This window comes from Clarias gariepinus, chromosome 10 (genome assembly GCF_024256425.1).
Source record: "Clarias gariepinus isolate MV-2021 ecotype Netherlands chromosome 10, CGAR_prim_01v2, whole genome shotgun sequence".
Taxonomy (NCBI): Eukaryota; Metazoa; Chordata; class Actinopteri; order Siluriformes; family Clariidae; genus Clarias; species Clarias gariepinus.
Genome location: NC_071109.1, coordinates 19146989 through 19170153, shown reverse-complemented (window position 1 = coordinate 19170153; position 23165 = coordinate 19146989). Strand labels below are relative to the sequence as shown.

General features: G+C 38.4%; 1 protein-coding gene across 2 annotated transcripts; it reads left to right on the top strand.

Moving 5' to 3' along the window:
* Window positions 1-1333: 1333 nt before the first annotated feature.
* slc9a6a (solute carrier family 9 member A6a) lies at window positions 1334-21465 on the top strand. Of its 2 annotated transcripts, XM_053506039.1 has the most exons (16): window positions 1334-1708; window positions 2408-2607; window positions 4090-4167; window positions 4349-4425; window positions 4520-4632; window positions 4953-5058; window positions 10099-10240; window positions 10661-10766; window positions 10861-10949; window positions 12089-12202; window positions 12592-12703; window positions 15745-15898; window positions 16171-16201; window positions 16289-16371; window positions 17319-17424; window positions 18374-21465. In XM_053506039.1, the coding sequence occupies exons 1-16, from the start codon at window positions 1429-1431 to the stop codon at window positions 18635-18637; spliced, it is 2055 nt and encodes a 684-aa protein (XP_053362014.1). In that variant the 5' UTR covers window positions 1334-1428; the 3' UTR covers window positions 18638-21465. The 2 variants fall into 2 exon arrangements, with proteins under 2 accessions (XP_053362014.1, XP_053362013.1); XM_053506038.1 differs by having other exon boundaries at window positions 16171-16371.
* The last annotated feature ends 1700 nt before the right edge of the window (window positions 21466-23165 follow it).

Below are 23165 nucleotides of genomic sequence, written 5' to 3'. Positions count from 1 at the left end.
AGTGGATAAAGGGGGAGTAACCAGAATGAGCTTTAAGCCCATTACATTAAGGCCTGTTTTGTTTATTGGAGCAACAGAAGGTGGATTATCTAGAGGAGCAACCACAGTTGTTCCCAGTGTTTGAATTGGTGAACTGGCGAGGACAGACTTATTAAACCTATTAAAGAACATGTTTAATTCATTCATCCTCTCCAAACCTTCATCCACCACTGCACTAGTGCCCTGTTTAAAACGGTAATGCTTCTCTCTGCCTCCAAACCTTACATATGTTACTCTGCTCCATGTTGCTCTCTATGTTTTTTCCATATTTTTTCTTAAATCCTAAATGAAGGCCTCGATGATTTCCTCATTACCTTAAAATGTATGTTTACAATTGACACAATATTGTGAAAACATGCTTTCAACATCACAGCATGAGTTCAGGTTTGCAATACTTCTATACTACATAAAGTTGATAAGTATGGCTGATAAAGTCATGGTGACTTTAATATTTGGTGTTCTGTCATGTAACAAATGTTTTAGATTGTTAAGTTTGCCGAGATACAAATAAAACAGCCATTGCTGTATTAGTAGAAGGAGGTTTGATATTTGATATTTTAGGGTTAAAATGAAGTGTGCGTTAAAAATAGCCATCAATTTGGATCCTATTCTAAGGGGCAAATTGGACCACAACCAAATTCCTGTCCAAACCTAGTAAATAATGATATATTTAGCTTATATAACCCTTTATGATTTGTGATGATTTGTGCATATACATGAAATAAGACAATTGCAGACTTATAGGAGTGAAAGTTGTTTCGAAATGTGTATGACTTGAACCATATTTCAAACAAAAGTCCTATGTAACTCTACTTTGAATAAATAGTGTTTGGTGCCACGTTATTTTTGAGAATCAGTTTCAGTTTGCCTCCATCTTTTTTCTCTTTTTTATTTTTTTTAGCTCTGTGCCAGCCCAGCTATGTTTTTATTCAAATTAAAACGATTCATAGTCACGTGACTATGTACAAATTTCAAAAACGTTTGGAAATGATCATGAACAAAACGCATATTAAAGAGACTTCCACTTTATTTAATTTTAACGCATTTATTACGACGGATTTGTCACCTTATACATTATAATTTTTTAACTAAAGAAATATTTAAATAAAATATACCATTAAAACCAATAGCGATTAAAATTTTAATTGTCATTCTTTAAGGTAAACCATAAGCAAAAATCAGCTTCAAATGAAGCTACATGCGCATCAGCAGCGCAGCAGCGCAGGAACGTAATCCAAAGGCTTTCCCTGTCTGGTGACGTCGTCGAAAATGGGGCGGGGCCACTGCTAGAATCAGGAACAATCCACACAAACTCGAATTCGCGTCCTGCATGTTATTTTCTGACCAGTCATCAGACCTGTGATGTGTTAACCTAAGGGAAATGTTAACATGGGTTCTCAGAGGAGACACTACACCGCGCGGGAAGCTTGGAGGAGACTGCCTCTGTGCTTTTTGGTCAGCCTGTCAGCTTGCTTGTGCTTTTGCAGAGCAGAAGACAGTTCTATGGAGAACATCGTGACTGAAAAAAAGGCTGAGGAAAGCCACCGACAGGACAGTGCCGACCTGCTCATTTTTATTTTACTCCTCACCCTCACCATCCTGACTATATGGCTGTTTAAACACCGTCGGTTCAGGTTTTTGCACGAGACTGGGCTGGCGATGATATACGGTGAGAGCAACATGTCACACTGATCGCTATCTGCAGTGTCTAGCTTAAATTTGGCGCTAGCTAAAGTGGATAGCGTCGCTAAGCTAGAGTCGGCATAAACAAAACGCGGTCCGGTAAAGTAATATCGTGGAGAAACGCCTGGGCCGTGTGTTTATGTTCACTTTATTACGACAACTGGTTAAAACCTGGATGTGCTTTAACAAAAAAAAGGCTAAACACTACTGAATTCACAAGGCCATGAAGTGTAAAGCGCTAGTTTCCTGATTGGCAACCAAACAGCTTTAGAAAATCCCAAGATTACTGTAAAAGCAGGGTTAGTTAATCTTTTTCTGCCCTTTTATTATGACCTGGAGCTTGAACATTTTGGAGAATGAGTAGCTAACCTGTAGATAATTATTCGAGGAAGTCTCTTGCCTATTCATGAGAGCAGTAGCACACTGTTTACATGCTGATTGGGATTCTGTGCTGACTTTACACTGATGTATAAGATTAACATTATATCTGTACATCTTCACTATCGCTAGAATTATTTTAAAAGGCAGTACTTAAAGGACAGAATGCTAATTAAGAGCAAAAAATAAGCAAAACTAAGTTAGGTTTCTCAGGACAGTGTTGTGTCTGGTTTCTAAAGATCCTGTCTGTCACTACTTAAAAAAAAACAAAAAAAAAAACATGATCCTGTTTGTTGTCTGTGACTAGGACTGCTGGTTGGGGTAGTGCTGCGTTACGGGATCCACGTGCCCCGTGACATCAACAACGTTACCCTGAGTTGCCATGTCAACGCCAGTCCGCCCACGTTACTGGTCAATGTAAGCGGCAAGTTCTACGAGTACACGCTGAAGGGTGAGATCAGTGCCAATGAAGTCAAGGATGTCCAGGACAACGAGATGCTTCGTAAGGTAAAGTGGAAACTTGGACACAGTCAAATTAAAGTATGCTCAGGACCAAGTGTAATCACATAAAAACAACAAAATTGTGATAGGAACCTGTGCTGGTATGTAATCACAAACGGCAGCATTTTTTAAAAATAAGTAATACACACATAGTAAGTGGTACTACTATGCAGAAACTAAGAAACAGTAGGTATATGCAAAAACTAAGAAATATATATTTATTCATGTTTAAATAACTTTCGAGGTGCTAAAATAAATATTGGAAAACCTACTCCTAATGAGATCAGTTGAGGCAATATTTGCTGTTAGCCTTAAAAAATTCACTTAAATAATAAATTGTATATTTAATAGTTATGGAGCACAGTTTAAATCCCAATATGCATCTAAATAATTGCAATGTGATATTATTATTTAAATTTTGCAAATCTGTTTTTCAGTGCAGATCTGTTCTTTAAAAAACTCCCCAGTCAGTTTTACAATCTTATTAGATAAATAATGATCAACCATAAGCGTAACACCAGGTGAATTAAATAAAATTATTAATTATAGTCCAGTAAACACTTGACAGGATTATGGGCAACTGATGCCAGTCTGCACCATAAGGATCAAAGGGTTACCTGTTCGGCCTGATACAACAGAACCAGCAAAGCAGCACAAACAAGAAAGTCAGTGTAGGATACAATAGAAAGGTATCAGAACACCCAGCACATCACAGCCTGCCATGCATGGGGCTTAGCACGTAAAAGGTGCAACAGTTCAAATTTCCCAGATTTCAATCCAATTGAGCATTCATAGGATGTGTCAGACAAACAAACAAACAGGATCCACTGAGAACTCACCCTGCAACCCAGAGCACTCAAAGGATCGAATGCTAATGTTCTGGTTTAAGACACTACAGTGCACACCCAGAGGTCCTGTGGAACCATTTTCCAAGGGGCCAAAGCCACCCTGGTTTGTTTTAGTTTTGAGAAAGGTCTTAATTGATTAAATGGAGAAACAAGAAAAACAAATATATTTTGGATAAATGTAACACTTTAAATAGGTGGGGTGAAATAAGTAATTCAATAACAAGCCTTCCTCTTATGTAGGTTTATATATATCAGGTGACAACTAACCTGTTCTTTATAAATAAATGGCACTTTTGAGCATGACATAAATATTCCCTTGTGGAAACTGCACTTACTATGACGGCTAAAGATACACAGCTGCACAAAAACATTGTCACTATGTGGGAAAGATTTTCAAAAAGCACAAAATGAGTCTTAACTTTTTTTGGTATAGTTAATTCATCCAGCACCATTTAGTGGGCTGTCTGACTAAGTTGTAGTTTTTGCTATGAATTTGTTACTGACCAGATTTCAAACTTTTTTTTTATTCCCCTGCTCATATACACAGGCATATAACATGTGGCAAAGTGGTGGCAGTGTGTTTATAATAACATAATGACAATACAGTTTTGTCAAAGCATTATAACTCATTCTGTTTCAGGTGACCTTCGACCCAGAGGTATTTTTTAACATACTTCTGCCGCCAATAATTTTTCATGCAGGATACAGCTTAAAGCGGGTATGCCCTCTTCTTTTTATATTGCATTGCAAAGCTTAGATGAAATGCTTACATTCTTAAGCAAGCTTAAGCTCTTGTTCTTTAATGTTAAAGATAGGTATTTAAAGACAGGATGAACTAGACACTAAGACACTTAACTTTCCTCATATTGCATGTAAGACTCTTTGTCTTTGCATTTTAGAGACATTTTTTCAGGAACATGGGATCTATCTTGGCTTACGCCTTTTTTGGAACAGTGGTGTCCTGCTTCATCATTGGGTCAGTGTGCTTCTCAGGATCTTTTTCTGCAGCGGCTCTTTTTGGTGTCTAAAGTTTCAAATATGAGTTGAAATAAATGGTACTTTCTTTGCAGCTTACTGATGTATGGCTGTGTGATGCTCATGAAGTATACCGGTCAGTTGGCAGGAGAATTCTTCTTCACTGACTGCCTGTTCTTTGGTGCCATCATATCAGCCACTGATCCAGGTGTGTTAAAAGCTTTACAACTGTCGAATTGGAATTTGGATCATGGGACTTGGAGATGTTTTATAAAAATAAATCAATAAAAGTAGAAGTTAACCTACTTTTACTTGGTATTCTTGTTTTATATAAGATTATACAGAAGATATCTAGTAATGTTGTGTTACATTAGTGTCGATAAAGACAGTTTTATACCCTTTATTTAAATATCCAGTGTCTGTATGATACGACATCATATGTTTATCATATTGTTAGTTGTTCATACAAGTTCCAGAGAAGGATCTTATGAAGTGATATTGTTCACAAACTTTTATCTTGTATTTTAGTGACTGTCCTGGCCATCTTCAACGAGTTACAGGTGGATGTCGACCTCTATGCTCTGTTGTTTGGAGAGAGTGTGTTAAATGATGCTGTTGCTGTGGTGCTTTCATCGTAAGTCATCCTTCCTACAAGAATTGATTATCTAAATACACATAAAGTATACACATACATACATGTATACTGTATGTATGTATGTATGTATCAATCAAAAGTCTGGATGCACATTGTGCCCTACACATACTGCACCTCAGATTAGAGCAACGCATAAATACCTTTTCCGAATTCAAGCAGCAAACTTGCATATTTCAACATCCACTGTTTAGAAAAGATTGCAAAACTGTCTGGTGACTACCTTAATGATGCTGCCTGAGAGAATGCCAAGAATGTCTAATCTAAAGCTGTCATCTAAGCAAAAGGTGGCTACTTTGAAGAATTGAAAGTATACAACATATTTTGGGTTATTTTTACAGATTATTGTTGATTGCGCAATTCCATATTTTTTCTGTCATAATTTCTATGACTTCAGTCCGTAAAAAAACAACACTGAATAAGAGGGTGTGGCCAAACTTTTGATTGGTACTGTATATAATTATTTGTGTTACTATACAACAAAACACATGGTGCAGTTATACCATGGGGGGGGGGTCGTGTGGGGGATTTGCTGCATGGTTTTGGTCCACTTAGCAGAAGCTAAGTGTTAATGGGAGCCTATACAGTCATGCGTAGCTTGGAATCTAGAGATCAGATTGGCTGTGCCAGTGTGTCATGTCTGATGGGTGGTATACTTGCACTCCCACATCAGTCATAGTGACACAAGCAAATTATGGGTGTGTGTAAGCTCATGCAATGAGGATGGCGGATTTACCTTTCCCCTGAGTTTTCCCTGCCTAATGGTGTGAGTAGCAGTTCAAACTGATATGGTCGGCAGCATAACGTGCCATTGAGAAAGCATGTGTTCTCCTGCATCCTCCCTGGTTGGTAGTCAATAATTGAGGAGTGTCCTAATAAGATGGTTGGGATGTGGACACGGCTAAACGGGTGGGGGTGGGAATTAAATTTTTTTCTGGTTGGTGCACACTGATGATGATGATGATGGCGATAATGCCCCAAATTCACAGGGCACAAGGACTTATTGAGTGGTTTACCGATTGATGTATGCTTAATACCTATATGAGCTTTTGGACTGGTTCATTAGGATTCTCCATTTTGTCATCATACACTTATTAAAGGGATCCTTTTGGTAGGATAGCTTTTAGTTTTTATCCTTACAATATGGTTCCCCGGGTCTGGTATAATGTGTGAAAGGACACAGTGAAACTGTTCTGGTGGCCTAAAATATTTATGAGAAATTATACCTTTTGAATTTTATTTAATCTTTTTATCCACAGAAACAGAGGGGGGGGGGGGGCCGTGCAAATATGCATGAAAAGTGTTTTATTAAAGTGACTTGTGTGCAATTGCCCAGAAATGAAAATATAAATATGTAGTGTAAGTGTGCATAAATGTGTCTATTAATGTCCAAGATGAGTGCGAAGAGACAGTGTCATAGTTGTGGATGTTTTTAAAAAAATGGTATTAGTTCTGTGTGGTGTTGTGGTTGAAAGACCATATCGCCTGCGGGAAGAAGCTCCTCCTCAGTCTCTCTGTGTTGGCCTTCAGGGAGCGGAATTGCTTTCCAGACTTCAACAGAGAAAATTAAGTGCAGGTCAGGGAGCTCGGTGCGGATGATGCGCTCAGCTGATCGCACCACCCTCTGTAGAGCTCGTCTGTCCTGCATGGCGCTGTTTCCGAACCAGGTTAAGATGTTTCCTGCCAGGATGCTCTCTTGTGCAGGAGTAGAAATTCCTGAGCACCCTGGAGGGCAGTCTGAAGTCTCTCAAGCGTCTAAGGTGGTAAAGACGCTGCTGGGCCTTTTTCACCACGGTGTTGACGTGACAGGATAATGACAGGTCCTGCATGGACTGGTTCATTAGGATTGTCCATCTGAAGCTGTCTATTCTCTCCACTGGGCTCTTGTTGATGACGGGGGTCTGGTAGTTCCTCTCCTGCTTTGTACTAAAGTCCACTATCAGCTCCCTTGTCTTGCTGACGTTAAGGAGGAGATTGTTCCTCTGGGACCATTTCTCCAGATTTCCAATCTCCTCTACGTAGGCCGTCTCATCGTTGTTCCTGAAACCATGAATTGAATCAATTCCTCTTTATGCAAGCTATGGGTTGGGTTTTGTCAGATAATAACACAGATTATAACTGTGTCACATTTGCCAAACCCACAAAATCTATAAAATTAGTGTGGGCTAAACGAAAAATTTGATCATATTTGCATTACAACATAACCTGACCTAACAAAACATTGTTTAAGAGACCAACATGTGATAGTGCCAAAAAAAAGGGTCTTACTTTTAATATAATACTAGCTCATACAGATGTTATATTGTTTAAATTCCCTTTTAATAAAAAGCTAGACCATTGGCAATAAAGAAAACAAACTAAATCCTAGCAGTCAGGCCAATTTATATTAGCTTGTTCTTTGTTGTTTAAGCATCACGGGGAAAAGCAGACTATTGATTTTTCACTTTAAGTGTGCATCTCAATGGTCTGGAGCATGTTTTATAAAATGGTTGAGAGTTATAGACCTCAGCTTTAACCTCCAGATAACCCTGGGAAACAGTCCAAGCTAAATATTTAATATTTTAAGTGTAAGACTGGCAAACAAATATCACCTTTTACAGAGAGACTGGAACAAGGGGTGTAATAGTATGCAAAAGTCATAGTTCGGTATGTATGTTGGTTTTAAAGTTAACGATTGGTTTGTGTTCTGTCCAGTGAAGTAAAAAAAAATAAAAAATTCAGTTGCTATGAATATAAATTGTAGTCAGATATGTGTAAAAACTTATAAAAGCAAATCAGTAATAATTTCCTAAACAAATGAGGAAAGGTAGATACTTTTTTTTCTTAAAAAATACCTATGTTTCATTATTTTAGAATAGTAACAGCACAATTTACAGCAAGCAGTGCAGACTATTTTTTGTTTCGACAGAGTAAATTGTGGGGCATGTCTTTCTTAATAAAATAGCATGTCACCTTGGGGTATTTTTTAAGGAGTGTCTCCTTAGAAGTTCCTTTGATGTTTACAGAGTGACATCAATTCAACATGGCTGCGCACAACAGTCAGAAATAAACAAATCAAAACGCACACATAAAATTTCTTTAGCTTAATCAACATGCAGACATTTGTTAAATCTAAAATACATCACTCACCAGAGTTGACTTAATCATATTTCCTGTCTCCGGTTGTTTTCCAGTTTCCTGCTTCCGAAAATTGAAATTCTATCATTTTGATCGGCGAATTATCACTTTGGATGAAACGCAAAAACTGCATTTTAAATAAATATATTAGTCTGTCTCTTCTAAACTGCAGAAATCCTATATCTCTGAATTTATATCTAAATTTTTAAGGTCTTGTAATAAACTGGCTTAATGGATAAAATCGCCCAGCAAGGGTTAAGACTGAACTTGGATTACAATGTACAACCAACACAAGGACCTGTGCCCAATGGTACGGTATGAAAATGAGTACTATTACACCCCTAACTATACTTGTTGCCAGTAGCTGCTTGTCCAGGTGGGCAATTTCGGGCAGATCTTTACCATTTAAATTAACCAATGAACAAAATATATACAGTATATATATTTTTACAAAGTCATCATTGACAACATTCCATAGAGTTTTAATTATGATGGAGTACCAATTACCTTTTTTAAACAACCAGCAATTTTGCTGACATCAAAAATCTTCCAGTGTAGACGTGCTAGATAAATCATTTTTCAGCTTGCACTCCTGCCTGTAGTTATTAAATGCCTGTTTAATTTTAATGCTTTAATGCTAATCAAAAACTATACTTGGTGTAGGATACTTCTAACAATTGTGTTGTTTTTTTGTTTTTTTCTTTTCCCTCTCGTGGACTCAGAATTTTCCTTTATTACCGGAGGCACAGTGGGGTGGGCCAGCACTGCCCTGGAGGTGTGGCTCTGTGTGTAGAGGGCGGTAACCACACGCAAAGAACGCCCCTCAATGGGTGTGCTGCACAAGTAGATTTGACTCAGTTTGTTTTCTTGTGCATTGTCTGGTGTATTCCAGAGTATGCAGAGCGAATGACCCACAGTCAAACCTCACTTAAAAAAAGAAAAAGGGAAAATTTCATTTTATATTCCATACACTCACGCTTATTATTTGTAACATTTCCCTGAAATATTTCCATTGTCATTGTAAAATTGCTTTGATTTGACACCAAAAGCAGAAATATTATTTTGTTTAAAGCATGGATACAATATTCTACATCAACTAATTTTAGCATGAGTCTGTGACCAGGTTCAGTGTAGGGGTCTTTAACTTCAATCTCATATTCTGTTACTTATTATTAGTGAGATACTGAGGCTGGACTGTGGGGATTTGCTGGCTGGGTGAAAGGTAATGTATGTTGTTTTAGGGTTGCGCCCCCTAGCTGCTGTCATGTAGAGAAGGTAGTGTACCCCGCTATCTGCCCAGAGCGCACTTATACCTGTGTTGCTTTGTGGTGTATGTCCTTGACATATGGGGCAAGGGCCCTACCAGGTTTCCACTTAATATATAATATATAAAATATAAAAAAGCAGGCCTGCTATATTTCTTAAATAATTATATCATTTGCTTTTGTCTTATTCATCTTTTTTTATTTATTTATAAAAATAAGTAAAGCAATGAAGTATTGACTTGCTAACCACACAACAAACTTTGGTATTGCATTCACAGGATTTGCTAGCGTTCCAGTTGTATATTTATTTTATTTAAGCAATAGAACATCAACACAACATTTATTTAACTTGTAGATGTTGGGGTAGTAGTTTCACATCACTTAAAACAAAAGTCCTGGTTTATGACAATAGGGAATTTGGTTTAGAGCAGTAGGTAGGTAGGGCATGGTGTGGTGTGCCTCCTCTTCTTCATTTTCTCTGGTCTTTCTGTTTTTTGTAGAGACAACACAACATTACTATTGTTTGTGTTGGTTACCGTTTAGTTACCAATATTATTGTGTTCTTTTCCCTTTTATAGCTTTAGAAAACATTACGAGTGTCAGGGTTTATGTTCTCATCTTTATTTGTTTCTCCTTTCAGGTCCATTGTTGCATATCAGCCCGTGGGAAACAACAGTCATACGTTTGAAGCCATGGCCATGCTAAAGTCTTTTGGAATGTTTCTGGGAGTCTTCAGCGGTTCCTTTGCTCTTGGGGTGGTTACCGGTATAATGACTGCCTTGATATCCTTTACAAGTTTGAGATATTTTGTAAAGGTATATGCATTTTTTAGAGTCTGCTTATCAATAGTCATAAGACCATGTCTCCCTTTTGCTGTTTCGGGCAATTTAGTGGTCATTGCTGGATATTACCCTGTAAGTGTCCTGGGTTACATTTATAGCTGGCTAATGTAACACAACCACAGCAAGCAGGCATCAAATAGCACTTTCTAGGTAGCTGGCTATGTTATCCAGTGTGCTCTTTGTTTTAGAAATACTGTCCATCAAAAATAGGTACAGGGTATTAGCATATTATCGTGATAACATTGACAGCTATGTTAAGTAGTTAGGTACTTTCCAAAGCACTTCCAAAGCACATAATGTCTAAATAGAGCACATAATGTACAATATACTTCCAAGTAAAACTCCTTGACTCCTTCTCAAGTTACCAAATTTACCAAGTTGCGGGATTTCCAGCTGCTAGAAACAGCTCTCTTCTTCCTAATGTCCTGGAGCACGTTCCTGTTAGCTGAGGCTTGTAGCTTTACAGGTAACTCGCTTTTCTTCTGATTCCATGTGTTTTTTAGTTTGAATAATACTTTTTGGCTTGGAATAAGGTAATATATTCTTTGTGACATGTTTAGGTGTGGTAGCCGTTCTATTTTGTGGAATCACACAAGCTCATTACACCTATAACAACCTCTCTCCTGAGTCACAGGACCGGACCAAACAAGTAAGACCTGTCACTCAGTTCTGAAGATATCACATTTTATTCCCACTTTTTATTCACTCTGTGTGTGTGTATGTCTATATCTGTCTATATCTGTCCGTCTGTCTGTCTGTCTATCTATCTATAAAACAAATATAAAACCAGTCAAAAGTGGTAGACTAATACTGGATATTTCGAAACTATTAAATAATGCATATGGCATTAGGTAGTTAAATGCTACAACAGCATTCAGGTGTTATTTTAAAACACGAAAGTCAGCATTTCTGGAATAGTTTTTGCAAGAACAGTATTGTCAAGTACATTTGCAAAATCCATCAAGCACCATGATGAAACTGGCTCTCATGAAGACCTTTCCAAGAAAGCATGACTAAAACTCAATAACGATTGGCTCAGTTGTGGTCATTTGACCCCCGGCAGAAAAAGCTTATACGTACTGCACATAGTGCAAAACCTTTATTGATTTTCAATAAGAATAATCACCATCAGGACAGCCATTTTCCATCATTGTTCTCCCAGACTGATTCATTTAAACCGGTGAGCCCGACTCATTTATCCTGCACACACACACAGAGACACACACACAGAGACACACACACACACAGAGACACACACACACAGAGACACACACACACAGAGACACACACACACAGAGACACACACACACAGAGACACACACACACAGAGACACACACACACAGAGACACACACACACAGAGACACACACACACAGAGACACACACACACAGAGACACACACACACACAGACACACACACACACAGACACACACACACACAGACACACACACACACAGACACACACAATTAACCGGACTTTTATACATATATAATATACCAGTGGCAAAATGGTGTTGCGGATTGACTGGATGTCTGTGTGTCTGTCTGTGTATATATACGTTAAAATATATGTATACTATGTACAAACTATGCTATAATATATTTTATATATATATATATATATATATATATATATATATATATATATATATATGTATGTAATATATAATACAGCCTTCCTGTATAAAACATTTTGTGCATTTCTGAGGCTAGTTTTTTTTTTTTCTTTGTTTTTATGAAATGTGAGCAAGGATATAAACTTTGTGCTCTGCTGTTCTCATTTTCAGTTATTTGAGCTGCTGAATTTTCTGGCTGAGAACTTCATCTTTTCTTACATGGGCCTGACTTTGTTCACCTTCCAGAACCATGTCTTTAACCCTGTCTTCATCGTGGGAGCCTTTGTATCCTGAAACAGAGAATTTGTATGCATTTTATTTAAAATCTCCTTACCATCAGTTCATTGCACAAATAAAAGTGTTTGTGCAAGGATGAAAATAATGAACTAACATGGTAATCGTAATCTTAATCTTGATCAAGTCAAGTTTCCAGAAATAATATAACACAGGCTTGAGGAATGAGATTAGAGTTGCTCCAGTATCAGGTTGATTTTATTTTGGTTTACTCTACTGAGGAAGTGGGTAGTAACTACCTGCTGAGCGTATTGTCGTTAATGGCACTAGCGTGGATGTGTGTGTTTGTGTGTCTTTGTGTGTCACTTCCCTTATTAAAACAGGAAGGGCAAATACTTTGTGTTTTGGCTTTTTGGTTCCTTAATGACTTTTTATGTCAGCTGGCCATTTTTGTGGGGCGTGCAGCTAATATTTACCCGCTCTCCTTCCTGCTCAACTTGGGCCGCAGAAACAAGATAAGCTCCAACTTTCAGCACATGATGATGTTTGCAGGTTTGTTGATCGAATTACTCTGAAAATGTTTTGGATTTTTTCCCCCTAGAAATATAATACAGTACAGTAATTAAATCAGTTTTGAATAAATGGATTTAAGTGAGCTTTCAGGCCTTTCAGAAATTGCCTTGGATAAGTAGAAAAATGGCAATTTCCAATGGAAAAGAATCATCAATCAGATGGTTATATTATCAAGCTGGTGATCACTGATTCTTCAGGGGTCGCCACAGCGAATCGTCTGCCTCCATCTAACCCTCTCCTCTGCATCCTCTTCTCTCACACCAACTAACTCCATGTCCTCTCTCACTACATCCATAGATCTCCTCTTTGATCTTCCTCTAGACTCCTGTCTAACTTCTTTTGTCACCCTGTTCACCACCAGAGCAAACAAGAAGGGGCTCAGAGCCAAACCTACATGCAGACCCGCCTTAATGCAGACCCACCTCTACCTCTACCTGAACTCTTCTGTTCCACCACCAGCCCATCTCACCACTGTCTTACAGTTCTCATATATATCCTGCACCACTCTAACATACTTCTCTGCCACTCCAGACGTTCTCAATCTCTTTCATTTCTTCTAGTACTTCTTCCATCTCCCCATCACCCTCCCGTCACCTGTCAGTACACTTCTTTATTTGGCCTTTGCCATTTCTATGTTCACCTTAACCTTTATCTCTCTATACTCCTGTCTACGCTCTTCAGTCCTTCTAGTATCCCACTTTGTCTTAGCTAATCTCTTTCTCTTTCTCGTTCCACTACCAAGTTTCCTTGTCCAATTCCCCCTTTGCTGATGATACACTAAGTACACTCCTACCTGCCTCCCTGATCACATAAGCTGTAGTTGTATAGTCAACTTAAAGCACCCCAGTCTCAACTTCTCTCTGAAAACTCCAACATTCTTCCTTTTTCGAAGTCCACCATTTTGTTCTCTGCTCTGCTTTTGTCCTCTTCACCTACCTCACCACCAGGGTCATTTTACACACCACCATCCTGTGTTGTCTGGCTACACTTTTCCAACCAATACAGTGGAACCTCGGATTTCGAGTAACGCGGTTTACGAGTGTTTTTCAAGACGAGCAAAGATTTTTAATAAAATTTAACTTGAAAAATGAGCATTTTCTTGGTTTACGAGCACCGAGTATCATGTTTCATGCATGCGCTTCTTGTTTTGATGCCAAGCGTCACGTGATCACAACTGAGCCAACGGTTTCTCTCTCTCTTGCACTGCGGAATCGTCTCCCCTGCTTGGTCTTAGTGCTCATCTCTTACTGGTATAATCAACATCTGTGCACGTGTGTACTGTTTACTATAACACTGTGACTACGTGTGTGTGTGTGAGAAACATATTTTATTATGTGTTCGGAAGCGCGTGTGTACAGCGCGTGTGCTGTTTCTTATAACACGTGTGTGCGCGCGAATAAGGCAAAAGAAATTCTCAATACAGAGGTTATAAAACTATTTTCTTCCTCATCGCAGTGTGTTTGTGTGTGCGTGCGCGCAATTAGACACTGTGCCGTGTGTGTGTGTGTGTGTGTGTGTGTGTGAGAAACCCTCATTTACAAAAACACACGCGCGCACAGAAATGAAGGCAAGACACACACACTCTGCTCTCCGAAGAAACTCTTCGCAAATCTTTTCAGAGGTAAGGTGCTGGATCATTTGTTTGTTTTACTTTACAGCAGTGATTCTGTTAGTTTGTACTCACACGAATGTCTTTAGCGATGTTTATTGTTTTTTTATTTTTTAGATAAAACAGTGTAGCGGGAGAGAGACGTTGATTTATGACCGTTGTTTACAGAAGTGTAGTCCAGTGCGGGAGATGCATCGTGGGTAATGCAGTCCGGTGTGTTTGAACGCAAATGCAAGAAGGATATAGAGTCTGAGTTTTTTGTTCTTCAGTAGTTTTTTTTGTTGTTGGATTTAAGTGCAGGATCCACCCGAAAGTTTGTACTATAACCAGACAATGCAGAAAATAAAAGAACGGAGGCATCGAGCAGTTTGTCCTTCTCATCGTTACACGAGCATGTATTAACGAGCTGTTACGCTGTCGCAAGCAACAAAAAAAGCGGAGAAGCTTTAATAATTTAGAGGAGAACAACAGTCTTTCCGTTAATGTGTGAGCGAGTGTGATTAAACAAGAGGAGAAAGTTTTAATGTGTAAGATGAGGAGGGGGAGACAGAAGGGGCTGAAAGCGAGAGTCTCCACTTACTCTAGCCTTAAACACACACACGCACACACATACACAGCGCCTGCGTGCACAAAGGGAAACGCTTATCTGCAGGGATTTATTTTTTGAACGTGCAGGTTCATTTGTTTTATTTTTACTTGATATTTTGTATTATTTATTTTTATGTATTTATTTTTTGGGGCTGTAGAATGAATAATTTAAGTTTCCATAATTTCTTATGGGAAAATTGAATTTGGTTTACGAGTGTTTCGGGATATGAGTCCACTTCCGGAACGAATTATGCTCGTAATCCGAGGTTCCACTGTACTTTGCACTCACTGATTTCTTTGAGATTACAACGTTGACACAAGATGTAGTACACCCAAGTGCCTCTGCCTCCAATCTTATATGTCACCATATGTTCCTGTCGCTTCTGGAAGAAAGTATTGGCCATTTCTATTGTCTTTGCAAAGTCCACCACAAACCTGCCCATCACATTTTTATCACTGTAAAAATGTGATGGGCTACATTTTTATATACTGTAGGTCAACAGTACCGATGGCACTTGCGGTTAACCCGGGCCTTGAAGAAATGTTAATGATTTGCATTACTGATTTTGCCAAATGTTTTACGTCTGATGACCTTCCTGCCATAACCCTCTGCACTTATCCAGACTTGGGACTGGCACATTGGATTGTGCCCCCTGGTGGTTGCATTAGGAATAAAACCATAAATATTTCTTAAAAAATAAAAATAAAAAGTTAATCAAAATGTAAACAAGAAACATCACTCTACCTTTTATTACGAACTTCTGTTTTGCCTATCTTGTTACAAATAAATCTAATTGCATGTCCACTTCCCTCTCTCCCCCAGGTCTACGAGGGGCCATGACTTTTGCTCTCTCCATCAGAGACACGGCCACATATGCACGACAAATGATGTTTTCCACCACACTGCTGGTGGTCTTCTTTACTGTATGGATATGTGGAGGAGGCACCACTCAAATGTTGTCTTTCCAACGTATCCGGTCAGTCCTGCATGTTCATACTGTAGAGTGTGTCTAATACACAGATTTAAGGATAATGAATATTTTTGCTTGCTCTAGGAATAGGATAGAGGTGTAATACCCATCTAACCACAAGAGAATTATATCTAGAAAGTTTACAATGGCAAGAACAACACTAGGATGTTTGTCATTGATTAAAATAGGGTCCTGCTGTTTTAAAATCATATGAACTCCTTGTTTTTTATATGTTGACACGTGATTCAGTTGGCTGTTCTTGATTTTTATTGTAACAGTGTGGGAGTGGACCCAGATCAGGATAATTCAGTAAGTGCATTTTTAGGTATGATGAAGACATGCATGGTTTTTAAATTCATGTTTACCCTAACGCTGTCTGTTGATGCATTTCTGCAGATTGGCCCTGATGGTTTAGAGCGGAGGAGCACCAAACAGGAGAGTGCCTGGTTATTTAGAATTTGGTACAACTTTGACCACAAGTATCCTTTGTGATGTGACTCTGAGGAAAACAGGATTTGACTAAAAAGGTTAAACAATAATAAATCCAGCAATGTTCAATTGTGCTGTTTTAACAGTATCTCCTTCATGGTTTTTCACACCTTGTGCTATTAAGTTTCGTATAATACAAAGGCTAAAGTGCAATCCAAATATATATATATATATAATAATACTTACCGCTGACTGAACGAGACATCTGTCACTCAAGATATACAGGAAGTAGGAACTTGTTTCTTTATCTTTGTTTTTTGTGTGTTCTGCTTCACTTTAAACTATGATTGCCGTGAAGTGCAAAAAAACTAACAAAACTGATTTTAGGGCCACCGTAAAAACGCCATATTTGAAACCACAATAATGTTTGCACATTCATACACACACAAATCTACCCCTAATACAGTACTTCCTGTATATCTTGAGTGACAGATGTCTCGTCAAATTAGCAGTAAGCATTTCATTCGCAAACTATACCTACCTTTTCCGGTTTGTATCGGACTGGCGGAGAAGTGCAATACAAATTAACATAACGGAAAACAAGTTAACAAATTCAAAACCAAATTAACAAAACCAAAACCAAATTAACAAAACCAAAAACAAAACAACAAAACTTCGCCCCTCCAAAAAAAAATTGTTTTGGGTTTTGTTATTTGGTTTTTAATTTGTTTTCCGTTTTGTTAATTTGTATTGCACTTCTCGGCCAGTCAGATATTAGTTATTTTGTTTTCCGTTTTGTTAATTTGGTTTTGAATTTGTTATTTTGTTTTGGGTTTTGTTATTTTGTTTTTAGTTTTGTTGATTTGTTTTGCACTTCACGGCCACCGTACTTAAGACTGTGAAAGACTATGAAAATATCTAAACCCCAGTGTTCTTTAGTGTCATTAATCTGCAGATTGTTACACACACACTGTTCCTTGACCTTGCTCTCCTGCAGCTATCTTAAGCCCATCCTGACTCACAGCGGGCCGCCACTCACCGCCACACTGCCAGCTTGCTGCAGCCCACTGGCCCGATGCCTCACCAGCCCACAGGCGTGCGAGGTCAGCCTCATGCACAACAAAATATACCCAATGACCTCCCACTGAAAGGGAAGCCTTGGCATTTTTTGCATTTTCATCAACGTTTTTGTGGGAGCAATGCTCATTTTCTTGCCTCCAGAGTTTCAACAGCAAACTTTGAGCTACAGCTACCTTACATCCAACACTTACCCCTCAACTAACTCAATCCAAGGTTTTTGTTTCCCGTCTTTCATACTCTCTGCAACACTATTTTGGAAATGATAGCTTTACATAAAAAGGCTCCAGATTCTTTTAAAACCTGCTAAAGAATAACTTGCGTATATTAATTCACTATTAACAACAGACCAGTATTTAAACAAACTTTTTTTCCCAACTCAAGCAGCTACTGTAAATGAGTTTCCCTGTAGTAACAACGTTTTTGAAATTGTTTAAGATTTATAGGACTTGAAATGCAAACATTGCTGCACAGGGAAAATAAGACTTAATTTTAAAAAGAATAATTTAGCTGATGATACACAACTTTCTGCACATCAAGGATTCTTAATAAATAAAAGAAATTCTTTATGTGGGTAACAGCACCACCCAAGAAAACACATGACCAAACTAGGACATTTTGGACACTTTGCAGGATACATCTTTGAGGTGGCGCAGTGCTGCAGAGTGTAGCATGGTTGTCTTTCAGCTTCAGGGTCTCAGGTTTATTTCTAAAATCAGTGACTGTTTTTTTCTCCACCCTGAATGGTGATGGACTAGCTTCCCACCTACGCAGACTCACTGATTGTTAAGTGGCTATTACCTTTAAAGGAACAATGTCTTCCACAGTACTTTTGTTGTTTACACCAACATAGTTGACTTAAATGAGTGAACTTCATGTTTTGATTAGAGTTAAGTGCCCATTTAAAAAATGCTTTTCAGTTCCAATAACTGCGCTCTTACATACTTTACTGATTGCTTCATCTTCTCCATGCAGAATGAGGGCCAGCTGAAGGACGATGACTCAGACCTGATTTTGAATGATGGTGATATCAGCTTGACGTATGGTGACATCACGGTTAGCACAGATGCCACGGGTGCGCGCACGATCAGCATTCCAGCTGGCGCGGCAGGCGTCCACTCTGATGACGCTCTGGACCGAGAGTTGACCTTTGGTGATCATGAGCTTGTGATCCGGGGCACGCGTCTTGTGCTGCCCATGGACGATTCAGAGCCGCCTCTACGCCACCGGGATATTTGAGCTGCATGGAAAAATCCTGAAGCGAGTCAAAGGCTTTCTTGTCTATTTCTCTTCACCACCAACACCACAGTCTGGAGCGTTCTCTCTCTCTCTCTTTCACTCTCTTCCCCCCCTCTTTCCCCACTATCCTCTTTTTGAAGTGGCTGGTTTGATGTGTCTACCTCATCTTTCTGCTCCTCCAAAAACTTGTAAAACCTTGTCAGTTCTTGCCGATCCATTTTCTGCATTCTTTATTTTTTTCCACAGCTTGAGTGTTCAGTATGGCATCTTCAGGCATTGTGGCATTGTCTGTCTCAGAAAAGAGAGAGAGCAGTGCTTTCCTGTCTGCATACTGTAGTACTGTGTAAAAATAGCTGTGCATGCTAGTTCTTGCTTTTTGTTGGTGTGTGAGGCCTGGTTTAAAAGGGATTCGTGCTTAGGCAGTAACAAAACTGTTGAGAGTCTTAGACATTTAAACTGCCTTCTTTACCTGAGGATCAGAACAGAGGCGTGGTGGCTCAGTGTTTGTTATATGTGGTTGCAATCAAGTGCCTGTTGTATGTAATTTCTACTACTTCTTGGAGCAAAGCAACACTGCCATCCACTAGAGGGAGGCCCTGTATTTTGATACTGAACTCATCAGTGCGACGTAGGCTTCATGTTGGTAACAAGAGAGACTTGCTGTAGTTTTGAGAGGCTAGGAATGTCAGAACTAACTCACTGACCTTTGACTGTGACTTTGGAGGACTTGCACCTTGTTATACATGTTCATGTTAGTTACAGTAAGTTGTTCTTTTAGAGAGAGTCATGGTACAAAATCTAGGTTTTTTTTTTTTTTCTATTTTATGTGCATTTTCTAAAAAGTCACAGAACATCCTTGCAGCTCTAAAATACTAAAATGACAGCATCATTCGTTATACAATGAATGACTAAAACCATTGATCGACTGTATTAAAATATAAACCAAAAAATAGAAAATCCTTCTTTTTATATATACATAAAAAAACAGACCTGCAAGCATACAAGAAACAACAAATTTTATTTCTTCGTAGGCTTTTTAATGTACTAACCTTTGCATGGTGTGTGCTGTTTGGAGATGAATTGCTTTGTAATCTCCCTGGGGTTTCTTTTGGCAGCATTTTTTATTTTTATAGCTATTTAAAAGCTATCATCCAGGTCGGTGTGTAATCTCGTTGCAGTCCAAATTATATTTAAGTTTTTGTTTTCTTTCTAAGTAGAGAGGCAGAATTTCTGAATGATAATTTTATGCATGCTATTAAAGGGCTGAACGAACATGTATTAACTGTTTAATTATTTGTACTCGGAGGGAGAAAAATTAGGGAAATGGAGTATTTCCTGTTTGAATGTAATGTTAGGGTGTGGTGCAGTGACGAGATGAGCAACAGCGCTGATGTGTGAGAGTGCAACTGTGTGTTTGGTACAGTTGTACGTCATCGAATGTGTGTACTGTATATGACTGTATAGTGAATTATAAGACGGATGAAATAGTGTGTCTGATTTTTTTTTATATACTGTATGCTAAAAAGGAAAAATTAGTTGGGGACAAAAAACATTCCCAAACATCCCATTAAGAGATTTTCGGGTTGCATTCTTGTTTCTTAAAATCCAAAAGTGTGTGTGTGTGTACTTTTTCCCCCCCTAATAAGGATGGCAGTTGTTTTTGAATGGAAGGTGCTGGCACCCATAATGCAATGGGCCTCCTGAATGATACAGCAAAATTAAACACCGTCTGTGTTACACTGTTGCTGTGGATGAAGGCCCATAATGGATTAGGTAAAAGAGAAGGAGATGCAGAAAAGAAGATTTAACAAGGCTTTTTAGAGTAGTGCTTGCTATCTCCTGCTGTGCAGGACAGTTTCCCAGAGGGCAATGTAGCATTCCTGCAGGCCTGCCTTTAGATAACATAGCTCAAAGAATGGGGTGTTTCTACTTGCGTAGTCACAAGTTGAAGGAATTCAATATAATTGAAGTTTTTGCACTTTGTTTTCTTGCCTTGTTGACAATTTTTACGATCTATTCTATTTATTTAATGGTCTAATGGTAGGTGATTTTCAGGTAACAAATAGACCTTCTGTTCGGCTGAGATCGTGTTTGCTTATTTGTCTTGTGACAAAGGAGTTTAGTCAAAAAGCCATCCTCAGTAAGTACGTCATCTTAAAATCCTGAAAAGCAGCAATCTAGCAATGCCAGTACCGGCCACACATATATGAGCAAGGATATTTGCAGAATGGCATTCAGTGTTTATATGCTTGTACTCTTTCGATTGGCCAGTTTACACTTCCAAGTGTAAATTATCCATGCATCTGTGAGATAAAAATGAGCTAAATGTGATAGAGTTAAGGTGCAAAAGAGTATTTTTCTCTGTTGTTACTGAAATCTGCTGCAACTAGCCTAAATATTGGATACACAAAAAAGGCCACTTAGGTACTGTTGTGCTTTCTGTACATTGAAATGGCACAATATTTCCCTAAAACAAGTACATTTTTTTTTCTCTCTGGTTTTGACCTTGAGTTAAAAAAACTGCTTCTAAAGTGCGTACGTGTGTGTCCACTTCCAGCTCTACTGTACTTCTGCTGTGTGTCCAGGATAACTTGTAGTGTAATCAGCTTCAGTGTCCGTGGCCACTAAAACACTCTTCTGTGGGTTACAGCATAGCTTGTCCTATGTATTTGACTTGAAAGAAGCAGATCGGACATAAAAGATTTGCCCATGTTGTGTTTTTACTGATACTTAGCTGAGTGTTGCAGGTACTGATTGTTTACATGTGTAAATATGATCATCTGTTCATGTGCGTGCAATGATCAATAAATAAAAGCCTGTGCTTTCAACTAAAATTTGCTTCTTTATTGTTGACTTTGGTCTGAACCGATCATAGTTCAGTCTGACTATAGCCTTAAGTGCTGCCTGGATGATTCAGCCATGACATCAACCGACTCCTTTTTTTAGCTAATCTGATATCGAATGATCCCCGGAATGAACTCAACTTTTCTGTGAAAGTATGAGCAATATCCATGACTGAAACATTTAGGGTAAATTCACAAGCCTCAGGAGCACAGACAAAGTAATGAAATATGCTTTTTTTTGTGTGATGCATTTTCTAAAGCAGTATGCACTGGAAACTTTTTGTAATGAACAATGTTTTAGCCTGCACTCATATTCTTTGTGTGTGTGTCTGTGGTGCAGATTTACTCCACAGCTGGAGAATTGAGTTAAAATTGAGTTCTCCCGCACATAAAAGATAACTGTGGGTATACCTAATCTGCAGCAAGAGTGCAGGTAATGTGTTCCTTATATGGACACAATGATCCACAAAAATGCATCTTCACTGGGATAGACAATTTATAGAATCAGAATATTGTTTTCCAAAGTTTCGGCTGGATTTTGTTGAGCTTGCACTGCTAGTCAAGTATTTTAAGGTCTATATATTTAAGGACTTCTTCCTTAAAAAAAAAAATAGTATAAGAGATATCACAGAGTATAAAGTCACTTTAGACAAACTCATCGGATTGGAATTTGCATGCCTGGGCAGAGGTATTCTTGCTGTGTAATTTTCAGTCTTTTTATGCTTTCCTGTCTGGTAAACATTTAAAGCAACAGCAAGACAATATAATGTTCATGTCAGAAAAGGTTTATATCAAGCCACAGGACAAAAGTAGTTCAGTGAGTCATAGTGCATTCTCTTAATACATTAAGTTGCAAATACTGGTAATATTTTTTTCAATTAGAGCACATGCAAAGAACAGCTATAAAGCATCGCTTTTACATACAGTATACATAAAATGAAAACTCCATTGGAATTCCATAGAGTATTGTAAAGAAGATGAAGAACACCTGACTCAACAATACAGACAAGCTGAAGGCTGCTATCAAAGCAACCTGATCTTAAATATCCTTCCAGCAGTACCACAGGCTGATCATCTTCATGCCACAGTGATGCAGTAATTTGTGCTAAATGAGCCCTAAGCAACTATAAATGAACATTATTGTTCAGAAGTTGGACATTGGTGTATTGTACTTTAAAAATTGTTTTTATTTTTTTTTTTACATTTATTTATCATAGTAAGTATTGGCAGCACAGTGGCGAGTAATGGCCTCATACCTCAAGGGTCCAGAATGCAATTCCTGCATGTGTTTTTCTGCAATTTATGGTCTTTGTGTATGCGGTTTGCACATTCTTAGTGGGTTTCCTCCGGGCACTCTGGGTTTCCTCCCACAGCAAGACATGCAGATTAGCCTAACTGGTGTTTCCAAATTGCCCACAGTGTGTGAATGTGTGTGCATGTGTGCTCTGTGATGGTTTGGCACCCTGTCATAAAGCCTGTAGTCATCAAAATGAAAAAAAGGGCTAAAAATATTGCACTTTAAATGTAATGAATCTGAAATGCATTAGTTTCACTATTTTAAAAAAATTACAAAGAAATATTTATACATTTTCCAAGACATTCTAGTTTTTTTTTGAGACACACTGTGCACCATGCACACACACACATTTTTTCAATTGAAGCTAGGGACAATTTCCCTAAATGGA

Bases quoted from the DNA above. Each gene is read 5' to 3' on its own strand.
- slc9a6a (XM_053506038.1), top strand. From the start codon at position 1,429: ATGGGTTCTCAGAGGAGACACTACACCGCGCGGGAAGCTTGGAGGAGA. The intron at 12,203-12,591 runs GTATCCTGAAAC...TTTTTATGTCAG, and splicing joins TCTTCATCGTGGGAGCCTTT to CTGGCCATTTTTGTGGGGCG. The intron at 15,899-16,170 runs GTCAGTCCTGCA...TTATTGTAACAG, and splicing joins TTGTCTTTCCAACGTATCCG to TGTGGGAGTGGACCCAGATC.